Raw genomic sequence first — 25,048 nt, 5'->3', positions numbered from 1 at the left:
GAGCTAAATTGGAGCAATTAAAATATATTAAACCATCTCAAGTGGCTTCAGCTTGGTATTTAAATATTTCAATAGAAGTTATAATCATCCTCTTTTCTTACCTAGGGTCCTCAGCTGATGTTAATGAATTTTGGAAGGACTTCTTTTAGGGTTGGGGGAAATGGCCTCAAGTTTGAATATTTCACACTTTTTTTTTCTGTGAGGGAAATATTTTACAGAGAAACAAATATTCAATGGCATTTTAAAACAATGCATCTTAAATAGTCTTAATATCAACATATTGCAATTCAGAAGTGGAATCAATTATACTCGTAAGTGGTTAAGCAAAAAGCAATTCTTCATTTGTACTCTACATTGGAAAACTACAAATGTATTACCAGATTTAATAGTTGTTACACATTACACATTAAATTGCTGGGTAGGGGGGAACATACTGGAGCCATATTTTAAAAATCCATTTTAATATAATGTTTGAATAATAAATATATCCTTTATGCTACAAATATCATTACAAAATATTTGAGGCAATTGTGTAAATTTGATCTTAAATATTTTCTGCTACTCCTTCTGCCATCACTGTGTGCACTGAAACAAAATGATCAAAGGCAGATTTGATGATGAATCGCAAGTAGGTAGCTTGGAATTCAGGAAGCTGTAGAAGAGAAAAGGAGCTTATTATTTTCATTGTAATAATATAAATGTTCAACAAGCTTCTGCAAAGAAATTTAACATTTAAAACACAACTGAAGGATCAAGACATTTCTACCTGTCAATTTTCAGAGCTTTCTTGGGTTAGAGGAATCCAAAATAGCCCTTCTCTTTCCTTTGAATACCTGGAACTCATGAAACTTTGAAGACAACAGCTGGACCAAGAGAGATTACCACACTTCTTCGGATAGATATTTAGCAAAGTTAGGAGCTCTAGCTATATGGATTTTTATACCATAATGTATAAGCTCATATCCAAGACCTAGGGATGTATCCAAATTTCTAAAATAACAAGTATTGAGTTGCGCTAATTGAAGGCATTTTTATCTAGTCTATTCACCCCTATTACATGTGGCACTAATGCTGTATGTTGAATGTACTCACATAAAATTCTTCCCTTTGAAGCGCCCCTTCTGTATATTGTAAATCTAGAAAATAAATTTTATATCACACAATGAGTTAATATATATACAATGCTGTGATAAGTTTCCACTGGACTTGAAAGTTCCTGGAAGTTAAGGATTGTGAGTTTACATAGTATGCAAAAATTATTAAACAATCTAATTAAAGAATACAAACCATTTTATTAATGTTCCAATTTAAATATACAAACAATTAAACTGGTTTTTAAAATGTTCCTATGGGACAAACTGCGTTACACTATACTACTCAAATATGCTTTTAATTTTTGAGTATTAGATAAAATGTACAAGTACTACTTTTAGCACATATATATTAATTTATATCTTCAAAGTACTGTACAAATAATTAATCCTCACAATTGTCATTTATTGAATATAGGTAATACAAATAATACATACATAAATAATAGATAGCCCTATTTTATAGCTGGGCAATCAGAGAGCGAGGTTAAATGCCCACCTCAGGTCACAGAGTGAATCAGTGACGTAGCTGAGATTAGAATTAAGTTATTCCTGTTTGAATAGGACATAGAGGCCAAACTGAGATCAAGACCCCATATTGTTAGGCACAGTTCTTCGTAACATCCTCAGTACACTAAATATAATTCAAAGACACAGGAATGAACACTTAATCTTATCACATGATTTAATGTTTTCAATTTTTCTTACATGTGGCATATGGTTACACAGTTTAAACAGCTCATCATCATTATACTTTCAGTGTTTAGTATTATTTGTGGACTGGCTAAGGCTCCAATCCAGCAAACACTTATGCACATGCTTAACTTTAGGGCTCATAAGCATTGGCAGGATCAAAGCCTTTGTCCTTCTAGACAAGGGATTATTAAATGTCAAAAACTATATGACTCAATTTCTGTGATATAAAATATAGCTGTAACATTTTAAACTTTCTGCTATTCTAGTTTTCAATATGCCACCATTGTCACTTGATGTCAAAGGAGCCAACACAGAGAGAGCCCAATCCTGCAAACATTTATATATAGGGCCCTACCAAATTCAGTCCATTTTGGTCAATTTCATGGTCATAGGATTTTAAAAATGACAAATTTCATGATTTCAGCTATTTACATTTGCAATTTCATGGTGTTGTAATTGTAGAGGTCCTGACCCAAAAAGGAGTTGTTGGGGGTGGGGTTGCAAGGTTATTATAACGGGGGTTGCGATACTGCTACCCTTACTTCCGCGCTGCTGGTGGCAGTGGTGCTGCCTTCGGAGCTGGGCAGCTGGAGAGAGGCAGCTGCTGGCCAGGAGCCCAGCTCCAAAGGCAGAGCTGCCGCCAGCAGCAGCGCAGAAGTAAGGATGGCCTGGTATAGTATTGCCACCCTTACTTCCCTGCAGATCTGAGCCCTCAGTCAACAGCCACCACTCTCTGGCTGCCCCGCTCTGAAGGCAGAAATAAGGGTTGCATGGTACGGTATTGCCACCCTTACTTCTGCGCTGCTGCTGGTGGGGCGCTGCCTTCAGAGCTGGGCATCCGGCCGACAGACGTTGCTGTCCAGCTGCTCAGCTCTGAAGGCAGTGCAGAAGTAAGGGTGGCAATATCGTGACCTGCCTAAAATAACCTTGCGACCCCCCTGCAACTCTCTTTTGGGTCAAGACCCTCAATTTGAGAAACGCTGGTCTCCCCTATGAAATTTGTATAGGGTAAAAGCACACAAAAGACCATATTTCACAGTGGGAAACCATATTTCATGGTCCGTGACATGTTTTTCATGGCCATGAATTTGGTAGGGCCCTATTGAAATCAATGGGACCACTCACATAAGGAAAGTACTTGTATGGATTAGGCCCATAACGCAACAGTTTATGCTTTTTTTTCTTTTTTTTTTTAAACAACAAAACAGGGTTTCCTGATAGTTTTAAAATAATAAACATTCAAATATAAACCTAAATTTACAAAACTCAGGGTTGAGAGAAACTAACAAAAGAGTAAAAGTTTGCAAACAAAGATCAACCTCTGTCCCTATCCTCAAATACCTACGGAGCACACAGCAGTACCCAATTTAACATTATCCTGATATAGATTGTTGTGCCCTGGAAAATATTTTAACTCTCAACAAAGCAGTTCTATTGCTATACTGTTTCAGGTCACACTGTTTTTTCACATATAATTTTAATGTGGATTTCCAGTACATCACTCTGGTAACATTAATGGAATATTCATTTTTTTATGGATTATGTCCGTAGTAATAAAAACAGCCAATCACAATCTTTTCCAGTATACCAAACAAATGTTATAAACTTTATTCTTCTAAAGGTGTAGAAATATTAAGACAATGAGCAAATAGATAAAGGCCAACATAATTTCCACCCAATCAGAGCTGCTCCACATTTGATTACTTACCTTTTTCAGTACACACTTCAAAATCTGCTGGATCTTTAGATAAGCTTTTCTCAATCCTCAAACTCCGCACTAAAATATATTTAAAAAGAAATCAGTATAGACTGAGTACTGAAGTCTACCTAGTTTCATATTACTGTTTTACTAATAACAACAGTACTTAACATCATGTATCACTTTTCATCTTCAAAGAATTTTACCAACATTAGTTCATTAACAGTATGCTGTTGGGTATATAGGTAATCTTATCATCATCCTCATTTTACAGGTGGGGAAACTGAAGAAGAAAGTTTAAGCGATTTGCCCAAAATCAGCTAAAGCTTGAGTTCCTAGTTCCTCGGGTCACAGTACTACTTTTTCTTTTTTATAATATCTTTTCTCACATGATTACAGAAATTTGACAAAATGTAAACAAAGGAGATAGAAGTTCATACTATGAAATTAAAAAGCAACACATTCAAAACAGATAAAGAGAAAATACTTTTTATGAAAATTAATTTACATAAGTGTTTGAAGCAAATTATTAATTATCATTTATAAGATAAATAGTGCAATAAATTTACATTAGCTAGGTTAAAATTATCAGGTCAATTTATCCTCATGCTTCAAGGCATAAATCAATCACTAGCTCAAATCAGGAAAAATAATTCTCTTCCTCAATATATCATAATATATAATGCACTATTAGGAAAGATGTTTATCTTTCTCCAGCATATCCTGCTTCCCCAATTGGGCCATGCAACATACTGGACTCAAAGGGTCACTGGTTTGCTGTTTTAGCTACATTCTTGTGGATTATTTTTTAAACTATTAGCTGCAGAATGTGATACTACTATGAAAATTAAAACATGAAAATACATTGCGTTCTTACCCAAGTAACACTGAATTGTGAGTTTGCTGATTTTTACACATTTATGAAAACTAATAATGAATTCCTGGGGGAACATTCCTGTTGTTGTCCAAAATGTTTCTGAACTTCTGTTAAAAAAAAGCAACACAACTTTTTATTTGTTACATTAAGTACAATATATTTGAAAGAATGAGATCTGCAAAGTAATTTCTATTTAGACTCCTCTGAAAAGGAACAATATACATCTGAAGATTCATTACAATATCAATGTTTACCATATCTTCTCTTTCTCTTACAAATAGCCTCTATTTCCTTTACAACTTGCAAGTCTGTTCATCACAGACTATTCCCAGATACTTGAATCTGACTTCTCATTGGCCACTCAGTTCAACAGCCTGTCTAAAATTTGGGTTTGAGTGACTCTCACCTAGAAAGATCCTATTTAGATTAGCTTCATTGTCATTCCCTCCCTTCTCCTTTCTGCTGCATTTCCCATTCCCTCAATAACAACAACAACAACTTCTGGCAGTTAGACAATTCATACCTACACATTACACCACGACTGACCCTCTCATTAGGATACAGTCTTAGTTACATGACTACATACTATTTTTCTGCAGAACCCCTGCCTCATTCAGCACACAAGATGGATGGTGCTTTCGGAATGAATCAGCACTGTGCAGTGAAGGAGGCTGTTGTCTGTAGGATCCCTGCTTCATTTGTTGCAGACATTGAAGGTGTCTAGTGAATGAAGTGGAAGACTGTAGGAATAAAAAGGATGGTCTTATATTTAAGGCAGATGAATGCTGCCCTGGAGAAACGGATTCTATCCCTACCTCTGTCATAGATTTCCTAGGTGATGCTCGTCAAGTCACTTAAACCAAACTTTTCACAGGTGGCAACTGTGATTCCTCATTTTCTAGGTGCCAACTTTAGATCCTGGGACTGAGCACTCACAGCTGCAACTGAAGTCAATGGAAGATGTGCTCTGAACACATAAAGTGCAATAAAATATTAAGTACTTTGAAAAATCAAGCCACAGATGTCTCCTATTAGGCACCCACAATTATTGGACATTTTTTACCTTACTGTCTGTGTGCCTCAATTCCCTAGCTGTAAAATGGGGATGATAATAATGCCCCCTCATCTCACAGGGATGTTGTGAAAATTAAGGACTATTTGTGAAGCATTCAGATACTATAGTGATGAGCACCACAGAAAAATCCATAAGGAAATTAATAAGAACATAAGAATGGCCATAACGGGTCAGACCAATGGTCCATCTAACCCAATAGTCTATCTTCCAACAGTAGCCAGTGAACAGAACAGGGCAATTAACAAGTGATCTATCCCATTGCCCAGTCCCAGGATCTGGCAGCCTGAGGCTTAGGGACACCCAGAGCATGGGGCTGCATAATAATTCTGTCTTCAGAGGAGGCTTTGAATAACGTGCAGTAAATTAGGCACAGGGCCACAAACTGAACAACAGGGATAAAAACAAATATTGAATAGCTGTGCATTAACTGAGTACTGTCCATCCTGTGCACTGATTAAGGCACGTGTCCTGTAGAAAAATAGTTTGTGGTCACGTAATTAAATACGGTATCATATAACGCACATACATACAGGGACTAAAGTAAAGTTGCACTGGCAACCTTAATTTTGGTAATTCCTCACTTTTGAGTGCTTCACTTTGCCACCTTAATGTTCTTTTAATGTAATGTAATATAAAAACATAATAGCATAAAATCCAGTGAAAGAACAATTGAATGTTAATGACTCCAAAGCACTTTACTTCTCCAACAACCTTGACTTACATAAAGAACCAAAAATCAAATCTTACCCATCAATGATGTTTTCAGGGGGGTATTTTTCATCACTTGATGTGGCTAGAACAACTTCAGCCCCTCGAGAGCTAAGGCACAGGTCTGTTGATTTCATCCTTTCTTGTTAGCCTGCATGAGATTAAAAAAAAAAACAAAAGAAGGTTCTTATAATATCACTGAATGGGAGTGTCTGTCCTCTTGTTGCCTAGCAGCCAAATTCAGTCCCTAACAGGAATTCAGAGAAACCATGTTACACTCTTATGAGCAACAGTCTAGTCTGTCTCTTTTAAAATCTCTATGATTCAACCACTGATATTTCTTGAGTTACAGTCAAAACAGTCCCCACACCACACTGCTGCCCACAAAATAGTTCCAGTTCTAAAGTAAAAGTAGCTGCTTGCATTTCTAATTGTATTCTTTATGAAAAGACTGAAAATGCATTTTACATAGTCAAAAACTCCTACGTCCTAATTAAGAAATATAGTGACAAGGATTTAAGTAAAAATACTTTTTAAAATCATGAGTGTTTGCTGTAGTGCTGCCCAAGTAACCAAACTCCTAATAAATGATAATATATAATTATAGTACTTTGTGCTTTTCTATAGAACCTAAGAATCCCAGTGAACTTTACAAAAAATAGTTAAGCCTTGCAATAAATATCTTTATAAGTTAAAGTATGCCTTTCCCCTTCTGGTATTCCCCCTATTTCTTCGGTATCTCTTCAGTTTCACTATTTCTTTCCCGATTGTAGGTATTTTGGACTCTAATCCTGCAATGAGATCTATGTGGGTACAGGTCCTGGGTCTTTGTCATGAGAGTGAACAATGTTATATGTGAGCTGGCAGGGTGATAAGACATCTAAAAAAAGTCAATGTCATTTTGGGCTGAATACACAGAGGCATTATGTCACAGAACAGGGAACTGATAGATTCTCTCCATGTGGCATTGCTGAGACAACAGAAATAACAGATTCAGTTGTAGGGAGCGGAACACCAAAAAGATATAAACAGTTTGCAAGGAATTCAGGGAATGGCAACAATAATTAGGAGACTGGAAGGACTTATTCAAGAACATTTAATAGAACAATGACTAGGGTGGATAACCGCCTGCAAGTGTTGGGAAAGGGTAACCAACAAAGAGGGAGAAGAATCATTTAGGGATGTCAATGGAGGAGTCTAAGAATAGTGGGATGAAACTGAGCACATGATAATTTAGGCTGAATCACAAAAAAGGTTTCCTAAAAGGGTGAGGGTGACTCTGGAATAATTTCCCATGGGACAGGATGTCCATCACTTAATTTAAATTTACACTAGTCCAAGCTTTGGAAAATATGAGGTACAGGGCAATTATACTTTCCTCCATCATCTCCTGGCATCCCTCAGCGCCTCCCCACGTCCACTTCAAATCCCAGAGCCCCCTCCCAATGCCCCACATCCCCTCAGCGCCTCCCCACGTCCCCTTCAAATCCCAGAGCCCCTCCCAATGCCCCACATCCCCTCAGCGCCTCCCCACGTCCCCTTCAAATCCCAGAGCCCCCTCCCAATGCCCCACGTCCCCTCCAAATCCCAGAGCCCCCTCCCAATGCCACACGTCCCCTCAGCGCCTCCCCACGTCCCCTTCAAATCCCAGAGCCCCTCCCAATGCCCCACATCCCCTCAGCGCCTCCCCACGTCCCCTCCAAATCCCAGAGCCCCCTCCCAATGCCCCACGTCCCCTCCAAATCCCAGAGCCCCTCCCAATGCCCCACGTCCCCTCCAAATCCCAGAGCCCCCTCCCAATGCCCCACGTCCCCTCCAAATCCCAGAGCCCCCTCCCAATGCCCCACGTCCCCTCAGCGCCTCCCCACGTCCCCTCCAAATCCCAGAGCCCCTCCCAATGCCCCACGTCCCCTCCAAATCCCAGAGCCCCCTCCCAATGCCCCACGTCCCCTCAGCGCCTCCCCACGTCCCCTCCAAATCCCAGAGCCCCTCCCAATGCCCCACATCCCCTCAGCGCCTCCCCACGTCCCCTCCAAATCCCAGAGCCCCCCTCCCAATGCCCCACGTCCCCTCCAAATCCCAGAGCCCCTCCCAATGCCCCACGTCCCCTCCAAATCCCAGAGCCCCCTCCCAATGCCCCACGTCCCCTCCAAATCCCAGAGCCCCTCCCAATGCCCCACGTCCCCTCAGCGCCTCCCCACGTCCCCTCCAAATCCCAGAGCCTCCTCCCAATGCCCCACGTCCCCTCCCAATGCCCCAGAGCCTCCTCCCAATGCCCCACGTCCCCTCCCAATGCCCCACGTCCCCTCCCAATGCCCCAGAGCCTCCTCCCAATGCCCCACGTCCCCTCCCAATTCCCCAGAGCCCCCTCCCAATGCCCCACGTCCCCTCAGCGCCTCCCCACGTCCCCTCCAAATCCCAGAGCCCCCTCCCAATGCCCCACGTCCCCTCCCAATTCCCCAGAGCCCCTCCCAATGCCCCACATCCCCTCAGCGCCTCCCCACGTCCCCTTCAAATCCGAGAGCCCCTCCCAATGCCCCACATCCCCTCAGCGCCTCCCCACGTCCCCTCCAAATCCCAGAGCCCCTCCCAATGCCCCACCGTCCCCTCCAAATCCCAGAGCCCCTCCCAATGCCCCACGTCCCCTCCAAATCCCAGAGCCCCCTCCCAATGCCCCACGTCCCCTCCAAATCCCAGAGCCCCTCCCAATGCCCCACATCCCCTCAGCGCCTCCCCACGTCCCCTCCAAATCCCAGAGCCCCCCTCCCAATGCCCCACGTCCCCTCCAAATCCCAGAGCCCCTCCCAATGCCCAACGTCCCCTCCAAATCCCAGAGCCCCCTCCCAATGCCCCACGTCCCCTCAGCGCCTCCCCACGTCCCCTCCAAAGCCCAGAGCCTCCTCCCAATGCCCCACGTCCCCTCCCAATGCCCCACGTCCCCTCCCAATGCCCCAGAGCCTCCTCCCAATGCCCCACGTCCCCTCCCAATTCCCCAGAGCCCCCTCCCAATGCCCCACGTCCCCTCCAAATCCCAGAGCCCCCTCCCAATGCCCCACGTCCCCTCAGCGCCTCCCCACGTCCCCTTCAAATCCCAGAGCCCCTCCCAATGCCCCACATCCCCTCAGCGCCTCCCCACGTCCCCTCCAAATCCCAGAGCCCCCTCCCAATGCCCCACGTCCCCTCCAAATCCCAGAGCCCCCTCCCAATGCCCCACGTCCCCTCAGCGCCTCCCCACGTCCCCTTCAAATCCCAGAGCCCCCTCCCAATGCCCCACGTCCCCTCCAAATCCCAGAGCCCCTCCCAATGCCCCACGTCCCCTCCAAATCCTAGAGCCCCCTCCCAATGCCCCACGTCCCCTCCAAATCCCAGAGCCCCTCCCAATGCCCCACGTCCCCTCAGCGCCTCCCCACGTCCCCTCCAAATCCCAGAGCCTCCTCCCAATGCCCCACGTCCCCTCCCAATGCCCCAGAGCCTCCTCCCAATGCCCCACGTCCCCTCCCAATTCCCCAGAGCCCCCTCCCAATGCCCCACGTCCCCTCAGCGCCTCCCCACGTCCCCTTCAAATCCCAGAGCCCCCTCCCAATGCCCCACGTCCCCTCCCAATTCCCCAGAGCCCCCTCCCAATGCCCCACATCCCCTCAGCGCCTCCCCACGTCCCCTCCAAATCCCAGAGCCCCCTCCCAATGCCCCACGTCCCCTCCAAATCCCAGAGCCCCTCCCAATGCCCCACGTCCCCTCCAAATCCCAGAGCCCCCCTCCCAATGCCCCACGTCCCCTCCAAATCCCAGAGCCCCTCCCAATGCCCCACATCCCCTCAGCGCCTCCCCACGTCCCCTCCAAATCCCAGAGCCCCCTCCCAATGCCCCACGTCCCCTCCAAATCCCAGAGCCCCCCCTCCCAATGCCCAACGTCCCCTCCAAATCCCAGAGCCCCCTCCCAATGCCCCACGTCCCCTCAGCGCCTCCCCACGTCCCCTCCAAATCCCAGAGCCTCCTCCCAATGCCCCACGTCCCCTCCCAATGCCCCACGTCCCCTCCCAATGCCCCAGAGCCTCCTCCCAATGCCCCACGTCCCCTCCCAATTCCCCAGAGCCCCCTCCCAATGCCCCACGTCCCCTCCAAATCCCAGAGCCCCCTCCCAATGCCCCACGTCCCCTCAGCGCCTCCCCACGTCCCCTTCAAATCCCAGAGCCCCTCCCAATGCCCCACATCCCCTCAGCGCCTCCCCACGTCCCCTCCAAATCCCAGAGCCCCCCTCCCAATGCCCCACGTCCCCTCCAAATCCCAGAGCCCCCCTCCCAATGCCCCACGTCCCCTCAGCGCCTCCCCACGTCCCCTTCAAATCCCAGAGCCCCCTCCCAATGCCCCACGTCCCCTCCAAATCCCAGAGCCCCTCCCAATGCCCCACGTCCCCTCCAAATCCTAGAGCCCCCTCCCAATGCCCCACGTCCCCTCCAAATCCCAGAGCCCCTCCCAATGCCCCACGTCCCCTCAGCGCCTCCCCACGTCCCCTCCAAATCCCAGAGCCTCCTCCCAATGCCCCACGTCCCCTCAGAGCCTCCTCCCAATGCCCCACGTCCCCTCCCAAGTCCCCAGAGCCCCCTCCCAATGCCCCACGTCCCCTCAGCGCCTCCCCACGTCCCCTTCAAATCCCAGAGCCCCCTCCCAATGCCCCACGTCCCCTCCCAATTCCCCAGAGCCCCCTCCCAATGCCCCACATCCCCTCAGCGCCTCCCCACGTCCCCTCCAAATCCCAGAGCCCCCTCCCAATACCCCACGTCCCCTCCAAATCCCAGAGCCCCTCCCAATGCCCCACGTCCCCTCCAAATCCCAGAGCCCCCTCCCAATGCCCCACGTCCCCTCCAAATCCCAGAGCCCCTCCCAATGCCCCCACATCCCCTCAGCGCCTCCCCACGTCCCCTCCAAATCCCAGAGCCCCCTCCCAATGCCCCACGTCCCCTCCAAATCCCAGAGCCCCTCCCAATGCCCAACGTCCACTCCAAATCCCAGAGCCCCCTCCCAATGCCCCACGGCCCCGCCAAATCCCAGAGCCCCTCCCAATGCCCCACGTCCCCTCCAAATCCTAGAGCCCCTCCCAATGCCCCACGTCCCCTCCAAATCCCAGAGCCCCTCCCAATGCCCAACGTCCCCTCCAAATCCCAGAGCCCCCTCCCAATGCCCCACGTCCCCTCAGCGCCTCCCCACGTCCCCTCCAAATCCCAGAGCCTCCTCCCAATGCCCCACGTCCCCTCCCAATGCCCCAGAGCCTCCTCCCAATGCCCCACGTCCCCTCCCAATTCCCCAGAGCCCCCTCCCAATGCCCCACGTCCCCTCCAAATCCCAGAGCCCCCTCCCAATGCCCCACGTCCCCTCAGCGCCTCCCCACGTCCCCTTCAAATCCCAGAGCCCCTCCCAATGCCCCACATCCCCCAGCGCCTCCCCACGTCCCCTCCAAATCCCAGAGCCCCCCCCAATGCCCCACGTCCCCTCCAAATCCCAGAGCCCCCTCCCAATGCCCCACGTCCCCTCATCGCCTCCCCACGTCCCCTTCAAATCCCAGAGCCCCTCCCAATGCCCCACGTCCCCTCCAAATCCCAGAGCCCCTCCCAATGCCCCACGTCCCCTCCAAATCCTAGAGCCCCCTCCCAATGCCCCACGTCCCCTCCAAATCCCAGAGCCCCCCCCATGCCCCACATCCCCTCAGCGCCCCCCACGTCCCCTTCAAATCCCAGAGCCCCCTCCCAATGCCCCACGTCCCCTCCAAATCCCAGAGCCCCTCCCAATGCCCCACGTCCCCTCCAAATCCTAGAGCCCCCTCCCAATGCCCCACGTCCCCTCCAAATCCCAGCCCCCTCCCAATGCCCCACGTCCCCTCAGCGCCTCCCCACGTCCCCTCCAAATCCCAGAGCCTCCTCCCAATGCCCCACGTCCCCTCCCAATGCCCCAGAGCCTCCTCCCAATGCCCCACGTCCCCTCCCAATTCCCCAGAGCCCCCTCCCAATGCCCCACGTCCCCTCAGCGCCTCCCCACGTCCCCTTCAAATCCCAGAGCCCCCTCCCAATGCCCCACGTCCCCTCCCAATTCCCCAGAGCCCCCTCCCAATGCCCCACATCCCCTCAGCGCCTCCCCACGTCCCCTCCAAATCCCAGAGCCCCCTCCCAATGCCCCACGTCCCCTCCAAATCCCAGAGCCCCTCCCAATGCCCCACGTCCCCTCCAAATCCCAGAGCCCCCTCCCAATGCCCCACGTCCCCTCCAAATCCCAGAGCCCCTCCAATGCCCCACATCCCCTCAGCGCCTCCCCACGTCCCCTCCAAATCCCAGAGCCCCCTCCCAATGCCCCACGTCCCCTCCAAATCCCAGAGCCCCTCCCAATGCCCAACGTCCCCTCCAAATCCCAGAGCCCCCTCCCAATGCCCCACGTCCCCTCCAAATCCCAGAGCCCCTCCCAATGCCCCACATCCCCTCAGCGCCTCCCCACGTCCCCTCCAAATCCCAGAGCCCCCTCCCAATGCCCCACGTCCCCTCCAAATCCCAGAGCCCCTCCCAATGCCCAACGTCCCCTCCAAATCCCAGAGCCCCCTCCCAATGCCCCACGTCCCCTCAGCGCCTCCCCACGTCCCCTCCAAATCCCAGAGCCTCCTCCCAATGCCCCACGTCCCCTCCCAATGCCCCAGAGCCTCCTCCCATGCCCCACGTCCCCCCCAATTCCCCAGAGCCCCCTCCCAATGCCCCACGTCCCCTCCAAATCCCAGAGCCCCCTCCCAATGCCCCACGTCCCCTCAGCGCCTCCCCACGTCCCCCTTCAAATCCCAGAGCCCCTCCCAATGCCCCACATCCCCTCAGCGCCTCCCCACGTCCCCTCCAAATCCCAGAGCCCCCTCCCAATGCCCCACGTCCCCTCAGCGCCTCCCCACGTCCCCTTCAAATCCCAGAGCCCCCTCCCAATGCCCCACGTCCCCTCCAAATCCCAGAGCCCCCCCAATGCCCCACGTCCCCTCCAAATCCCAGAGCCCCCTCCCAATGCCCCACGTCCCCTCCAAATCCCAGAGCCCCTCCCAATGCCCCACGTCCCCTCAGCGCCTCCCCACGTCCCCTCCAAATCCTAGAGCCCCCTCCCAATGCCCCACGTCCCCTCCAAATCCCAGAGCCTCCTCCCAATGCCCCACGTCCCCTCCCAATGCCCCAGAGCCCCTCCCAATGCCCCACGTCCCCTCCAAATCCCAGAGCCTCCTCCCAATGCCCCACGTCCCCTCCCAATTCCCCAGAGCCCCCTCCCAATGCCCCACGTCCCCTCAGCGCCTCCCCACGTCCCCTTCAAATCCCAGAGCCCCTCCCAATGCCCCACATCCCCTCAGCGCCTCCCCCACGTCCCCTCCAAATCCCAGAGCCCCTCCCAATGCCCCACGTCCCCTCAGCGCCTCCCCACGTCCCCTGCAAGCCCCCTCCCAGTGCCCCGATGCATCCGATGCAGTGAGCTGTAGCTCACGAAAGCTTATGCTCTAATAAATGTGTTAGTCCCGAAGGTGCCACAAGTCCTCCTTTTCTTTTTCCACATCCCCTCCAAATCCCAGAGCCCCCTCCCACACCCCCATACTCCGGGCTCTCTCCCACAGCCCCTCCCCCGCCCCTCTATTACCCCGTCACCCCAGCCCCTCTCTCCCCTGGGTCCCCGCCCTTGGCCCAGAGACTCGCCTCTTGTCTCGGGCGGAGACGCCGCGCGCTCCCGCCGGCTCTCTCTGCCCGCGCGCGCGCTCCCCTCGCTCAGCTCCCCCGGCGCGCCCCCGCTCTCCCCTTTGTGGCCCCGGGGCGCTCCCGGGGCGGGACCGGCCTGTGTCGAGCCGCGGCCCTGCGAGCGGCCGCGCCGAGCGGGGGCAGGTAGGTCGGGGCTGCGGGCTGAGCGCCTCGCGGGGTTCGGGCAAACTTCCCCAGCGCCCGCGAGAGCCCCGCGCTCGGAGCGACGGACCCCGCGGGGCGGGCCCAGGGAAGGGGCCGCTGCCCCGCCAGGAGCGGGCACGAACCTACCCCGGCAAGGGGCCAGGCCTTGGAGCGGCGCGAACGTCCCCCGGCCGATGAGGGCACCGGGCGGCTGAGGGGGCCCAGCGGCACGGCCCTGAGCGGAGGGGCGGCAGACGCCGCGCTGGGGAAAGGCTCCGCGCCGGAGCCCCCCCGGGCCGCGCAGCGCCTGTTGCATCCCAGAAACCCGCCAGGTGGCTGCGCCGAGCCCATCCCAGCGTCAGACAAAGCCAGGTGCCGCCGCCGCCGCCGCCGAAAGGGGCAGACGCCGACCCCTGGGCATGCCGCTGCCAGGGCAGGGTGCCTGCAGACAGTGTCCCCTTTTTGCAGGCCCAGCCGGGGTAATGGCAGTGCCGCTGAAAACCCCGCAGCGTTGAGCAAGGCGATGGTGCATGAGGCAAACTTGTGTGGCGCTCTCGCAATTTGCCTCAGTCCTCATGAATCACCATTTTAACGAGCAGGCCCCATGTGCAAAAGTACAGGACTGTTCCTATGCAATGTAATGAGCTGTAGCTCACAAAAGCTTCTGCTCAAATAAATTTGTGAGTCTCTAAGGTGCCCCAAGTCCTCCTTTTCTTTTTGAGTAGTGTGTGTAAGGTATAGCAAGCAGTGTGCTCGGCTGAATGCAATCCGATCAACACTATGTTAGTACTCACAAAAAGAAAAGGAGGACGTGTGGCACCTTAGAGACTAACAAATTTATTTGAGCGTGAGCTCAAATGAAGTGAGCTGTAGCTCAGGAAAGCTTATGCTCAAATAAATTTGTTAGTTTCTAAGGTGCCACAAGTCCTCCATTTCTTTTTGTGAATACAGACAAACACGGCTGCTACTCTGAAATATGTTAGTACTGTTGATCAAGGAGTACTTGTGTGTGGAAAAGACCTGTCATTCTGAAGCAAAAGTCCTGAGTTCTAGTCCCCATATTTGTTTTGCTGGCAGCTGAGGTGTATATGTATCATATGCAGCTTTCACTGTATGGTATGGGTACACTATAATGTGCTGCCTAGGGCACCAAAGGAAATTAACTTGGAATTGATATATTTCCAAAATAGTATCATTTGTTTCAATTATTTATCCATCTATCATTTTGTTTTTGCAGAAACTGTCAAGGGGAATGTCTTACTGCCTCAAGTCAGAAAGCCTTTTGGATACAGGCCCAACATATGTGCGTGAAAATGGGCACCTGTATATGGTAAATCAGGGTTCTGGAACTGTAAAAAATGCCACTCCAAAACCAAGGCCTTTTAGACTGTTTTCCAAAGGATTCTCTGTGGAGCTTTGTATGAACAGAGAAGATGACAGCGCAAGGAGAGAGAGAACAGATCATTTCATCTTTACTTATACTAAGGAGGGCAATCTCCGGTACTCAGCCAAGTCTCTCTTCGGTCTAGTGTTGGGTTACATTTCTGACAATGTTGATCATATTGATTCGTTGATTGGCTTTCCAGAGCAGATTGCTGAAAAGCTTTTTTCTGCTGCAGAAGCAAGGCAAAAGTTCACAGAACCAGTTACAGGACTCAGAGCACTACAAAAATTTACTGAGGCTTATGGAAGTCTGGTGCTTTGTTCATTATGTTTACAGAATAGGTAAGTGCATTCAGTAACGTAAATGTGAGTCTCCGCCAGTGTTGTTGCTTAAGTGTTTAATTTTTTTATTTAAATATAAACATTTTCTTGATTTGGATTATTAAATTATATTTGTTCACTCCATAAAGTATTGTTGGTAAATAGCACTTGATTTAATTCTTATGTGTAATACAGAACCCGTAATACTGCCAGTTAATCCTCCAGATCCACACGAACACATTCTACAACCTGAATTGAAAGATAAAACCTGCAGCTTTATTTTTAACATGCTAACATTTGGCATTTGTATGGTGCAGGATAGTTTTAGCCATGTCAGTCCCAGGGTATTAGAGAGACAAGATAGGTGAGGTAATATCTTTTATTGGACCTTCTGTTGGTGAGAGAGACAAGCTTGTCTAACTTAACCTACCTTGTCTAACTTAAACTACCTCACGGGTGTTATGTTAATAACTAAATTGTGTCTGAACTAATAAAAACCCTTCTCTGTAAGTATTTAAACATTTATTTGGACTCGTATAGCCAGCAAAACTTTCTAGCACGCAGTCCCAGTGGGCTATTCCATGTCTACTATCGCATTTCATTTTAAGGGTATCAGTACCCCCAAGGCACGGGGGAGAAAAGGATAGCCTTGTAATTACATCACAGGTTTTGAAGTCAGAAGACTAGTATTACATTTTATTACTATTTGTATCTAGAGGTGTTGCATGCCCTCCATATTAAATACACCTTGACCAGGGATGTTCTCCCTCTCCACTCTTCTCTGGACAAGTTCTAACTCAACAAGAAAAGTTTTTCCCTACAAGGCTTAAAATAGGATAATACCCCTCTAAAACCTTGTCCCTGGTGAAGTACCTTCCTATGCTATAACAATTTGTTGGGGGTTTTTTTGTACATTCACACAGTTTATGGTCTTTTCAGTCCCTTAAATATGAATCAGTATAAATCAAATCATATAGGCACATCATTCTTGGATGCCAAAGGTGGCATGAGCAATATAGGAAAGTTTTAATAAAAAAACATCAGGTGAACCAGGTGTCACTTCATCCTCAGAATGATCACATTTCTTGCCAGTCTACTCATGAACTGCCCTTTTCATGGGTGAAAGATGACTTCTGTTGAAGAATCTTTGTGTCCTCTTTATTTCTCTAGTCAAGGCTTTTGTTTTTGGCCATGAAACATCAATTTTACCATTTGGCAAGCAGTGCTGCCGGAACTGGACTGATATAGCTTGAGATCTAGTTGTAATAGCTATCTTTGCAATTTGAAGTCACTAGTTATGGAGCAAGTACTTTTTGAGTCAGATCAGAGCCACAATGTTGGTCTAAGACACTGAGTAAATGCGTGAGCATGTGTTCCACATGGACTGCAGCCTAGGTAGATAATAAAAAGAGCATGCTCATTTGGGGCATTTTTCACATGGCAGCTGGCATTATGCCAATATGAATAGGCACCTTCTAGAACTGTACCGTTAGTGCATCTAAACGTTGATAGCTTTCTGCTCTTTACAGATATCTGGTTATTTCTGAAAAACTTGAAGAAATTAAGTCTTTCAGGGAGCTGACCTGCTTGGATCTTTCCTGTTGTAAACTTGGAGATAACCATGAATTGCTAGAACATATCACCAAAGAAGCTCTGTCTAGGTACCAATTTATTTATGTGTATAACTGACCAGCATTTTCTTTTCCATCACCAAGAAATTCACAGAATCACAATCACACTGTCTCTTTAAAGGAAAGTTTTACAGACAACAAACACTTTTATTGGGGTTTTTAGTTGTTTATGAATTCTCTTCTTCAGGTGAAAAAAGCAAACATCAGAACTAATAACACAAATTGTATGATACCAAGCATGTACTGAGTCATAAGACATGATCTACAATTATGAAAGTTTGAAATAAAAGTACTCTATCCAACATAAAGACCAATTTTTTTGTATATTTTTCATTTTCTGTTTATAGTATACACTCAATATATAGCTTATTAATATAGTATATATTGCAAAACTTAGTTTCCAACTCTTGTAGACTCTCCCTATTAAATTTGCTTATTGATTTTTTGGGAGAAAACATTATCAAAATAATCGTTTTAACTGAATCAGTATGTCAGCATGAGATATTCCTAATTTACATATTTTGTCCAGCATGTGTTTGCTAAAACGTTTATATAACAGTCTTTTTTAGCTACCAGAGATCTAAAAGGTAGAAAATTGTGGAACTTTATTAGATAGGTTAATTATGTTTATTAGTTAATAACTGTTACTACATAAGACTTCCATGCGTTTGATTCAAGGTTGTGTTTTAAAAGGATGCTGTGGAAGTGTATCTATAAATTTTTTGGGATTTCATTTATTCTTGTTTGCAATACTTCCTTGTATCTCCTACCAATTTTGTCCTTTCCTATATGTCAAGCAAGGATTTTCTTTCTCCAATTTTGAATAGGGTTGAAATTGACAAGCCTAATTGTCCTTAACTTCAAGTTACAAAGAATCTTATTGCCTGTTCAAGCTGTTGTGTTCCACTGTTGCCGGTGTCAGTGAAACTTTGGCAATAGTTTGTTAGGTAATTGCTTCAACAGAGCCTTCAGAGGCAACAGGGAAAATACCAAAGAGACCTCTTGTTTTATTGGTCCTTTTAACATCAGCAAAGGAGTAGTAGATTGAGCAGGTGTTGGGGAAGATTGTAGACTTTTCACATGAAATGCTAATAATTTTACTAAAAACTTTGAAATTATTCCTTTATAAACTAACTTTACATTCCTTATCCTAGTGTAACTCGGCTCCTCCTGAAGGATAATTGTTTGTCAGATGCAGGCCTTCGCAAAATGACAGCTCCAGTTCGAGTGATGAAAAGGGGACTTGAAAATCTGTCTGTATTAGATTTGTCTTGTAAGTGCGTGAAAGTGCCTCATAATTTAAATTTAGAAAAACATTGTTACTTCTCATCTAGGTTTCCTCCTAGTGAATATTGAAAGCAGACAATTGTTCAAAATTAGCCCCTACATCAGGAGTCCAAACAAGGACTTCATCGACAACTTACCAGAAGCCACATGTTGCACCTATAGCCTTATCCTGCTGCACTGAAGTCAGTGAAAGCAGAATCAGGCCCTTGATTGGCATAAATACAGCATTTGAATGAACATTTATGCATTCCAAAATGGAACTCGAACTCATCAATAGCCAAGCTGAGTGACTCAGTACTAAATTTATAATCTAAGTTTTGTATTTTACTACTACTAAATATGACATGAACCTGACAGTATCTTCCTTTGTCTAGTCTTTCTACTAGGGTGGTCACTATTCGACATGTAAACTTTTTACACGGAGAACAAGACTAAGGGCTTGGCTACACTTGCAAGTTACTGCGCAATAAAGGAGCCCCAGGCACACTAGCTCACTACCCATCCACACTGGCAAGGCGCGTAGAGCACTCTGACTCCGCAGCTACAGCGCTGCTAGTACTCCACCTCGGCGAGTGGAATAACATTTGCTGCGCCCTCGCTGGAGCGCCACAGCACGAGTGTGAATGAGGTGTTGCTTTACTGCACTCTGTTCAGCTTCCGGAAACGTCTCATAATCCCCTTAAATCAAATGGCCATTCTTGTCATTGTTTGGAATCGGCTGTAGAAATGCGGAAATGCCCTTTGAAAGCTCCATTTCTGACAACCGGCTGCTTATCTGCTCTGAGACAAAGCAAGCCATTAGTGTGGAATGCTGTGTGAGAGGGAGATGGGGGGTGAAGGGGGGTCTGCTGCTGTCTGAACTTACAAGACAGCATGCTGACATGCTCTCAGACTCCCAAAAACCCACTCTCCACCCACATACACACAACACACTCCCTGTCTAACTCCAGCCCCCTCCCCATTTGAAAAGCACATTGCAGCCGCTTGCATGCTGGGATAGCTGCCCATAATGCACCGCTCCCAACGCTGCTGGAAGTGCCGTAAATGTGGCCATGCCAGTGCGCTTGAAGCTGTCAGTGTGGACAGACTGCAGCGCTTTCCCTACTGTGCTCTCGAAAGGCTGGTTTAACTCAAAGCGCTCTACAACTGCAAGTGTAGCCATGCACTAAGGTGACCGTCATCTTAGCCTCACATACAACGTCAAAAGAAAACTTTCAGGACTTGACATTAACAAAGGGTACTGATTATAGGTGGGGCTCACAGCACCACCTGTTATGAAGGTTTCCTGTCACTTCCTATCATGTGTTCAGTTGCTCGTAACTTTATCCATTTGGGGTGAAATATTCTGTGCTCGGTTTCTGATTTAGGCTGATTTCTTCTGGAAAACTTCAGCCAGAATAATTCAGCCATTTCCAAGAACAAGGCTAGGGAAAAATGTTGTTTTGCCCATGTTAAAAAATTCTGGCTACCTTTGCTTTGAAAAGCTCTATCACCTCCATGCTCTGGACAGAGACCTGAAATTTGGAAGATAGGGTGAGAGATGGCCCTTTTGCTGACCATGTGAAAATCTGCCCAAATTTGGCCAAGTTATAAGCCTTTGAAAAATTATAGTTTGCACATGCTCACTAAACACTTTTTGAAGATTTAGCAGTTAAATTCCCTACAATTGCATCTGCACTGAGCATGCTTCAACCTGGAGCTGAGCAGAACCTTCCCTGCAATTGCTTCTTTGCGCCGTGCTGGGTCTAAGCACCTGAAGTGAGATCAGGGAGCCTGTCTCCCCTGTGGTCTCAATGCTGCCCTCACTGGACCAGACAGTATGAAAGAGGAAGCTGTCTGATTCAATTTTTTTTCCATTTTGCTATTTTCGGAAACCTAAAAAATTGCACACAAAATGCTACTTTAAAAAACACTTCAGGTTGCAAAGTCTAGCACTCAAAAGTTAGCCTTAATTCTGATGTTTCCTGTCTGTGTAACCCTAATTTGTCCCCCTTGTGAGTATGCAGTATGATAGTCTTTAATTACATGAGCACTTACTATTTTTTTTCCCACAGCACCCCTGCCTCATTCAATGCATGGTCTGAACCTGCTCTGGGGATGAGTCAGGGTTTTATTTTGAAAGAGACTGATGTCCGTCGAATTCCTGCTTCATTTGCAAAAGTTGGAAGATGTGTAGTGAATGAGGCAGGAGGCTACAGAAAGAGAAAGGACAGTCTCTCAGTTAAGGTAGTTGAATACTGCGCTGGAGAACTGGATTCTGTCCCTGTGTGATAATAATGGACAAGTCATTTAAAAGTCAGACTTTTCAGAGGTGACTACTTCCTTGCATGTTCCTCATTCTCTGGGTGCCTGACCTGAGACCCTTGTGGCTGTCTTACACAAGTGCTGAGCATTCACAGCTACAACTGAAGTCAATGGGAGCTTTGACTATATAAATGCTATATAATGCTAAATAGTTTCAGATATCAGGTCCTAGTTGTTTCAAATTAGCCACACAAAAGGCGTGGATACTTTTGACCTTAATCTCTGTGCCTCAGTACTTTATTTGTAAAATGGGGATAATAATTCCCCCTCTTCTCACAGGGATGTGAACATTAACAAATGTGTAAAGCACTCATACTATTGTGATGAGTGCCATAGGAAAGCTCATGAGAAAAATAATTCTGTCTTCAGAATAGGTTTGAATATTATGCAGTAAATCAAGTATAGGGCCACACGTTGAACAAGGAGAAAAGAAAATATTGAATAGTTGCTCATTAAGTGAGCAGCCTCCATTCCGTGCACTGAATGAAAATTATGCAACCATGTAATTAAACACAGGATCGTAATGCATACGCCCCAGGGGCCTGGATTACGGTTGCACAGGCAGCCTGAACACTGGCATTTCCTATCTTTTGGTGCTTGACTTTGAAACCTTACATTTAAAAGAACATTAGTTTTCTTGTGTAATAAATGTGTATTTACATATGCACAAGTATGGCTTATACATTTATAATGCTTAACCTAATTGAAAGCTTAGCTTTGCTCTGAAGAGGAAAAAAAATCAGTTTCAAATAACTTTCAAAACATGGAGCATGTTAATATAAATGTGCCAGAATTGCTTATAAAATATTTACCAGGGAAATAAGTGGTTGCTTGCTAGTATAACATTTATATTGTCTTTTTTCCACACCTACATTTTAATACTTTAAAAAAATCCGTTTTGCAGGACACACTTCTATAGTCATGCAACTTAATCTAATCTTTTTGATTTTATAGGTAACCCTGAAATCACTGATATGGGAATTGGGTACCTTTTTTCTTTCAAGAAGCTGAATTATTTGGATATTTCTGAAACAGGTCTCAAGGTAAAACAGAGTTTCCACCCAAGTCTGTTATATATATATACAGCATGATCAAATGCTCTTCTACACAGTCTGCTTTATATCCTTTTTCCACTAGGATGTTAAGGCAGTCATTCAAAAGCTCCAGACCCAAATAAGCTTAGTTCATTCAAAAGTGCCTCTGAAAGAATTTGATCATAGTAACTGCAAAACAGAGGGATGGGCAGAGCAGGTACGTTCGTTTGTTTGTTTGTTTTTGTTGTTTTTTTTTAATTTCTACCAAACCAAAGTACTTGTCCTTTTCAGTCACAAGTCATTTCACATCACCCAGTGAGGTTCTATATCTTTTTAGTACTTAGTTCTGAGAAAACAGATGTTAAAGAGCTTAGAGAATGAACATGTTCTGCATTCTTACATGCCAGAGGAAGTATCCAGAGGTTGCATTGACTGTTTGCTGACAGCCAGGATCAAACCTACATTTGCAGAGAATAAAGCAAAGTGCAGGTATTCTCACTCTGTCAAATAATGTGCTCAGACTGTAAAGTCTCTGCGTGCACCCAGTGAGGTCACTTGAAGCAAAATGAAGCATTGCATGCTGGAGCTTCTGTATGGGCAGCTTTAAGCTGCATTATAGAACTCTGAGCCACATTTGGATGGTATGGCACACTTTGTTTACCCTTCTGTTAGGGAAATTGCAATTGCAGGGATTTCATTGGAACAGACTGGGGTATATCTATACTACAGAGACTGTATTGGCATAGCCACATCTCGATAACTATGCCAGCATAACTGCACAGCATAGACACAGCCTTCAGCAACTGCGGTGGTATAGAAACATCATCTCCCTGAACAACGGTAGCTATGTTGATGGAAGTATTCATTCATTGACATAGCTGCGTCTACCCTGGGATTAGGCTGGCATAGTTACATCTGTTGGGGTGTAGTTTTTTCACACCCCTGACTGAGATAGCTATGTTGACCTGACTTCTGAGTGTAGACCAAGTCTAATACCATGTCTGTGGGAGGAAAGTTGCACTAGTTTAATTAAATTGATTTTAAATCAGTCTAGGTAAACTGGTGCAGCTTCTGTGCGTGCCGTATCATCCAAACGTGGCTCAGTGTTCTATAATGCAGCTTAAAGCTGCCCATACAGAAGCTCCAGTGTGTAAGTGGAGAATCACAACCATAGAGACTCCTACTTCAATGGAAGCGTTGTAAGGGGACATGTTACCTGCAGGTGTTTTTCCGTTTCTCCACGGTCCTTCATCTTGCTTCATATATGCATCAGAATTCCTGTTTGATAAGATAGTATTCATAAGAATTGGAGGAGGGACTATTTTACTTAGGTTGCTAATACTAAAAGCTTTTACTGAAAACTAGTGTTGCTGTATAAGTCATCTCTGATGGGTAATAAGGCATAAAAAAGCTAAAGAGTAAGGTGTAGAGTTGTTTCTGATGATAATTTCCTTTAGAAAATCATTCAAAATTATTTAAATCATGTTTCAGACAGTGTTGCAGTGGGAGCAGTTGGCTGTGAAAACCATCAAGCCCAAGGAAAACTTGAAGTCCAGAACGGCAGCTCAACACTTCTGTACGTAACTGTGTGAGGTTCTGAATAACTTGTTCATTAAATCTTTATTATTTTTACACTAAACTTATTTAAAAAAATCAAAACCAAATAGTGGCATATTGAATGTACACCTGCAGCCACTTGTGAAACTGAGCGTTTTTCACTTGTACATCTTTAAAGTTACAAAATATCTAAAAAGTGATTGACCTTGCTTTTAGTGCATATATATTTTTTTATCTGATGGAATATGACATGGGTAAATCCAACTCACTGACAGCTTGAGCTCAAGTGCGTTGAAACCAACAGGAGTTTGTTGGCCTCAGTAGGTTTGGGGTTAGTTCTTGAGGCAGCTGGAATCTGGTGACTCAGGTCATTCTCACTTGGTCATCTGACTTTGTACAAAGTGATTAAGTTAAGCACAAAATCGTCCCTTTGTAATATGATTAGCATATTTCCCAACAAAAAATAATGAGTAATATAAAACAATCTTATGTGTTGTATTGATTAAATACAACCAAATATTGAAAAATTGATTTTATTTCTAAATATTAAGGATTTGTAGGTGTATTAAACATAGCTTAACAAATGATGACTAGCTTTTGTGCCAAGCACATACTGAATTAGAGAACAGGCTTAACTCTGTGTTTTGGGTTTTTTTGTAGATGGAAAGAGACGCAGGATAGAAGAACCAGTCAAGTGCACATTGGTGCAGACTAAAGTAAAAGCTTCTGAAAACTTGCAGTTCTATAAGGATAAAGTACAAAACTGCCATTTCCCTTTATTGAAAAAGGAGGCTGCAGCTAGCCACCAATTAAAGAAAAATAAAGAGAAAGGTTTAACTGAACAGGAGAAAGAACGAACTTCAAAGCAGACACACACGTGCCTGACCATGGAAGATTGGGACTTGTTGAATACCTATTGATTGATTAAGAGAAAGAGTTCCCTTTTTTCCTGGTGGTAAAGTTGTTAGAAATATCAGTATGAATTTGTGTATGGAGAAAGGAGACAGATATTTTTTAAACAGCAGTAGCATAGCAGCAAATTATAGCTACTCGTGTTGGGAGAGGGGAGTGCTAGACCCAAGAGGTGGAGCGATGATCATTCTAATGTATATTTTCTATACATAATTTTTTCAAATAAATTTTGTCATCCTTAACTAATGCCTGTGACATGCATAACACATTGAGGGAAATGGTTCCCCTTAAGTCTTGCTCTGTATAGCATCCCCAGTGGCAGAAACTCGTTATCACTTAGCCCAACTGCCTCTCTTCTGCTCAGTAGCACTCTACATAACACCAGTAGTGTAGAACTTGAAACTTACTTGGGTTGAGAGATTCTAGTTAGTCAGGTCCTATTGTTAGTGTGAAAGCATTGTGGACGTCCAGAGTTTGAAGTCATCACTATGGTAGCAAATATGAGTCTGACTAATCTATGTTTGTAAAGTGTCGTTTGATTGTAATGGTGCTATATAAATCCTTATGTAGGTAGTATGTACACCTCACCCTGTGAGC

At 46.4% G+C, this 25,048-nt stretch overlaps 2 protein-coding genes and 1 long non-coding RNA gene across 7 annotated transcripts; 1 reads left to right on the top strand and 2 right to left on the bottom strand.

The window, feature by feature from the left end:
* Positions 1–316: 316 nt before the first annotated feature.
* Positions 317–14,306, bottom strand: HSPB11 (heat shock protein family B (small) member 11). 3 transcript variants are annotated; one of them, XM_038412701.2, is made up of 6 exons: positions 14,170–14,306; positions 6,186–6,297; positions 4,364–4,470; positions 3,496–3,564; positions 1,093–1,136; positions 317–652 (listed from the first exon to the last, which is right to left on the bottom strand). In XM_038412701.2, exons 2-6 carry the CDS (start codon positions 6,281–6,283, stop codon positions 545–547), a joined length of 426 nt encoding a protein of 141 aa, XP_038268629.1. In that variant the 5' UTR covers positions 6,284–6,297; positions 14,170–14,306; the 3' UTR covers positions 317–544. The 3 variants fall into 3 exon arrangements, with proteins under 3 accessions (XP_038268629.1, XP_038268628.1, XP_043346912.1); XM_038412700.2 differs by lacking the exon at positions 14,170–14,306 and adding an exon at positions 13,840–13,967; XM_043490977.1 differs by lacking the exon at positions 14,170–14,306 and having other exon boundaries at positions 6,186–6,502.
* LRRC42 (leucine rich repeat containing 42) lies at positions 13,889–24,693 on the top strand. 3 transcript variants are annotated; one of them, XM_038412697.2, is made up of 8 exons: positions 13,889–14,022; positions 15,260–15,747; positions 17,256–17,387; positions 18,512–18,630; positions 21,903–21,991; positions 22,086–22,199; positions 23,474–23,558; positions 24,200–24,693. In XM_038412697.2, the coding sequence occupies exons 2-8, from the start codon at positions 15,275–15,277 to the stop codon at positions 24,457–24,459; spliced, it is 1,272 nt and encodes a 423-aa protein (XP_038268625.1). In that variant the 5' UTR covers positions 13,889–14,022; positions 15,260–15,274; the 3' UTR covers positions 24,460–24,693. The 3 variants fall into 3 exon arrangements, with proteins under 3 accessions (XP_038268625.1, XP_038268626.1, XP_043346902.1); XM_038412698.2 differs by lacking the exon at positions 13,889–14,022 and adding an exon at positions 14,264–14,394; XM_043490967.1 differs by lacking the exons at positions 13,889–14,022; positions 23,474–23,558; positions 24,200–24,693 and adding an exon at positions 22,320–22,631.
* On the bottom strand, positions 20,285–24,201 carry LOC122455547. Its single transcript, XR_006273795.1, has 2 exons — positions 23,809–24,201; positions 20,285–23,260 (listed from the first exon to the last, which is right to left on the bottom strand). It is a non-coding gene; the product is annotated as an uncharacterized LOC122455547 (long non-coding RNA).
* Positions 24,694–25,048: the final 355 nt, after the last annotated feature.

This window comes from Dermochelys coriacea, chromosome 8 (assembly GCF_009764565.3).
Source record: "Dermochelys coriacea isolate rDerCor1 chromosome 8, rDerCor1.pri.v4, whole genome shotgun sequence".
Lineage (NCBI taxonomy): Eukaryota > Metazoa > Chordata > Testudines > Dermochelyidae > Dermochelys > Dermochelys coriacea.
Note: the sequence above shows the minus strand (reverse complement) of the source record. Positions and strands in the feature narration are given on the sequence as shown.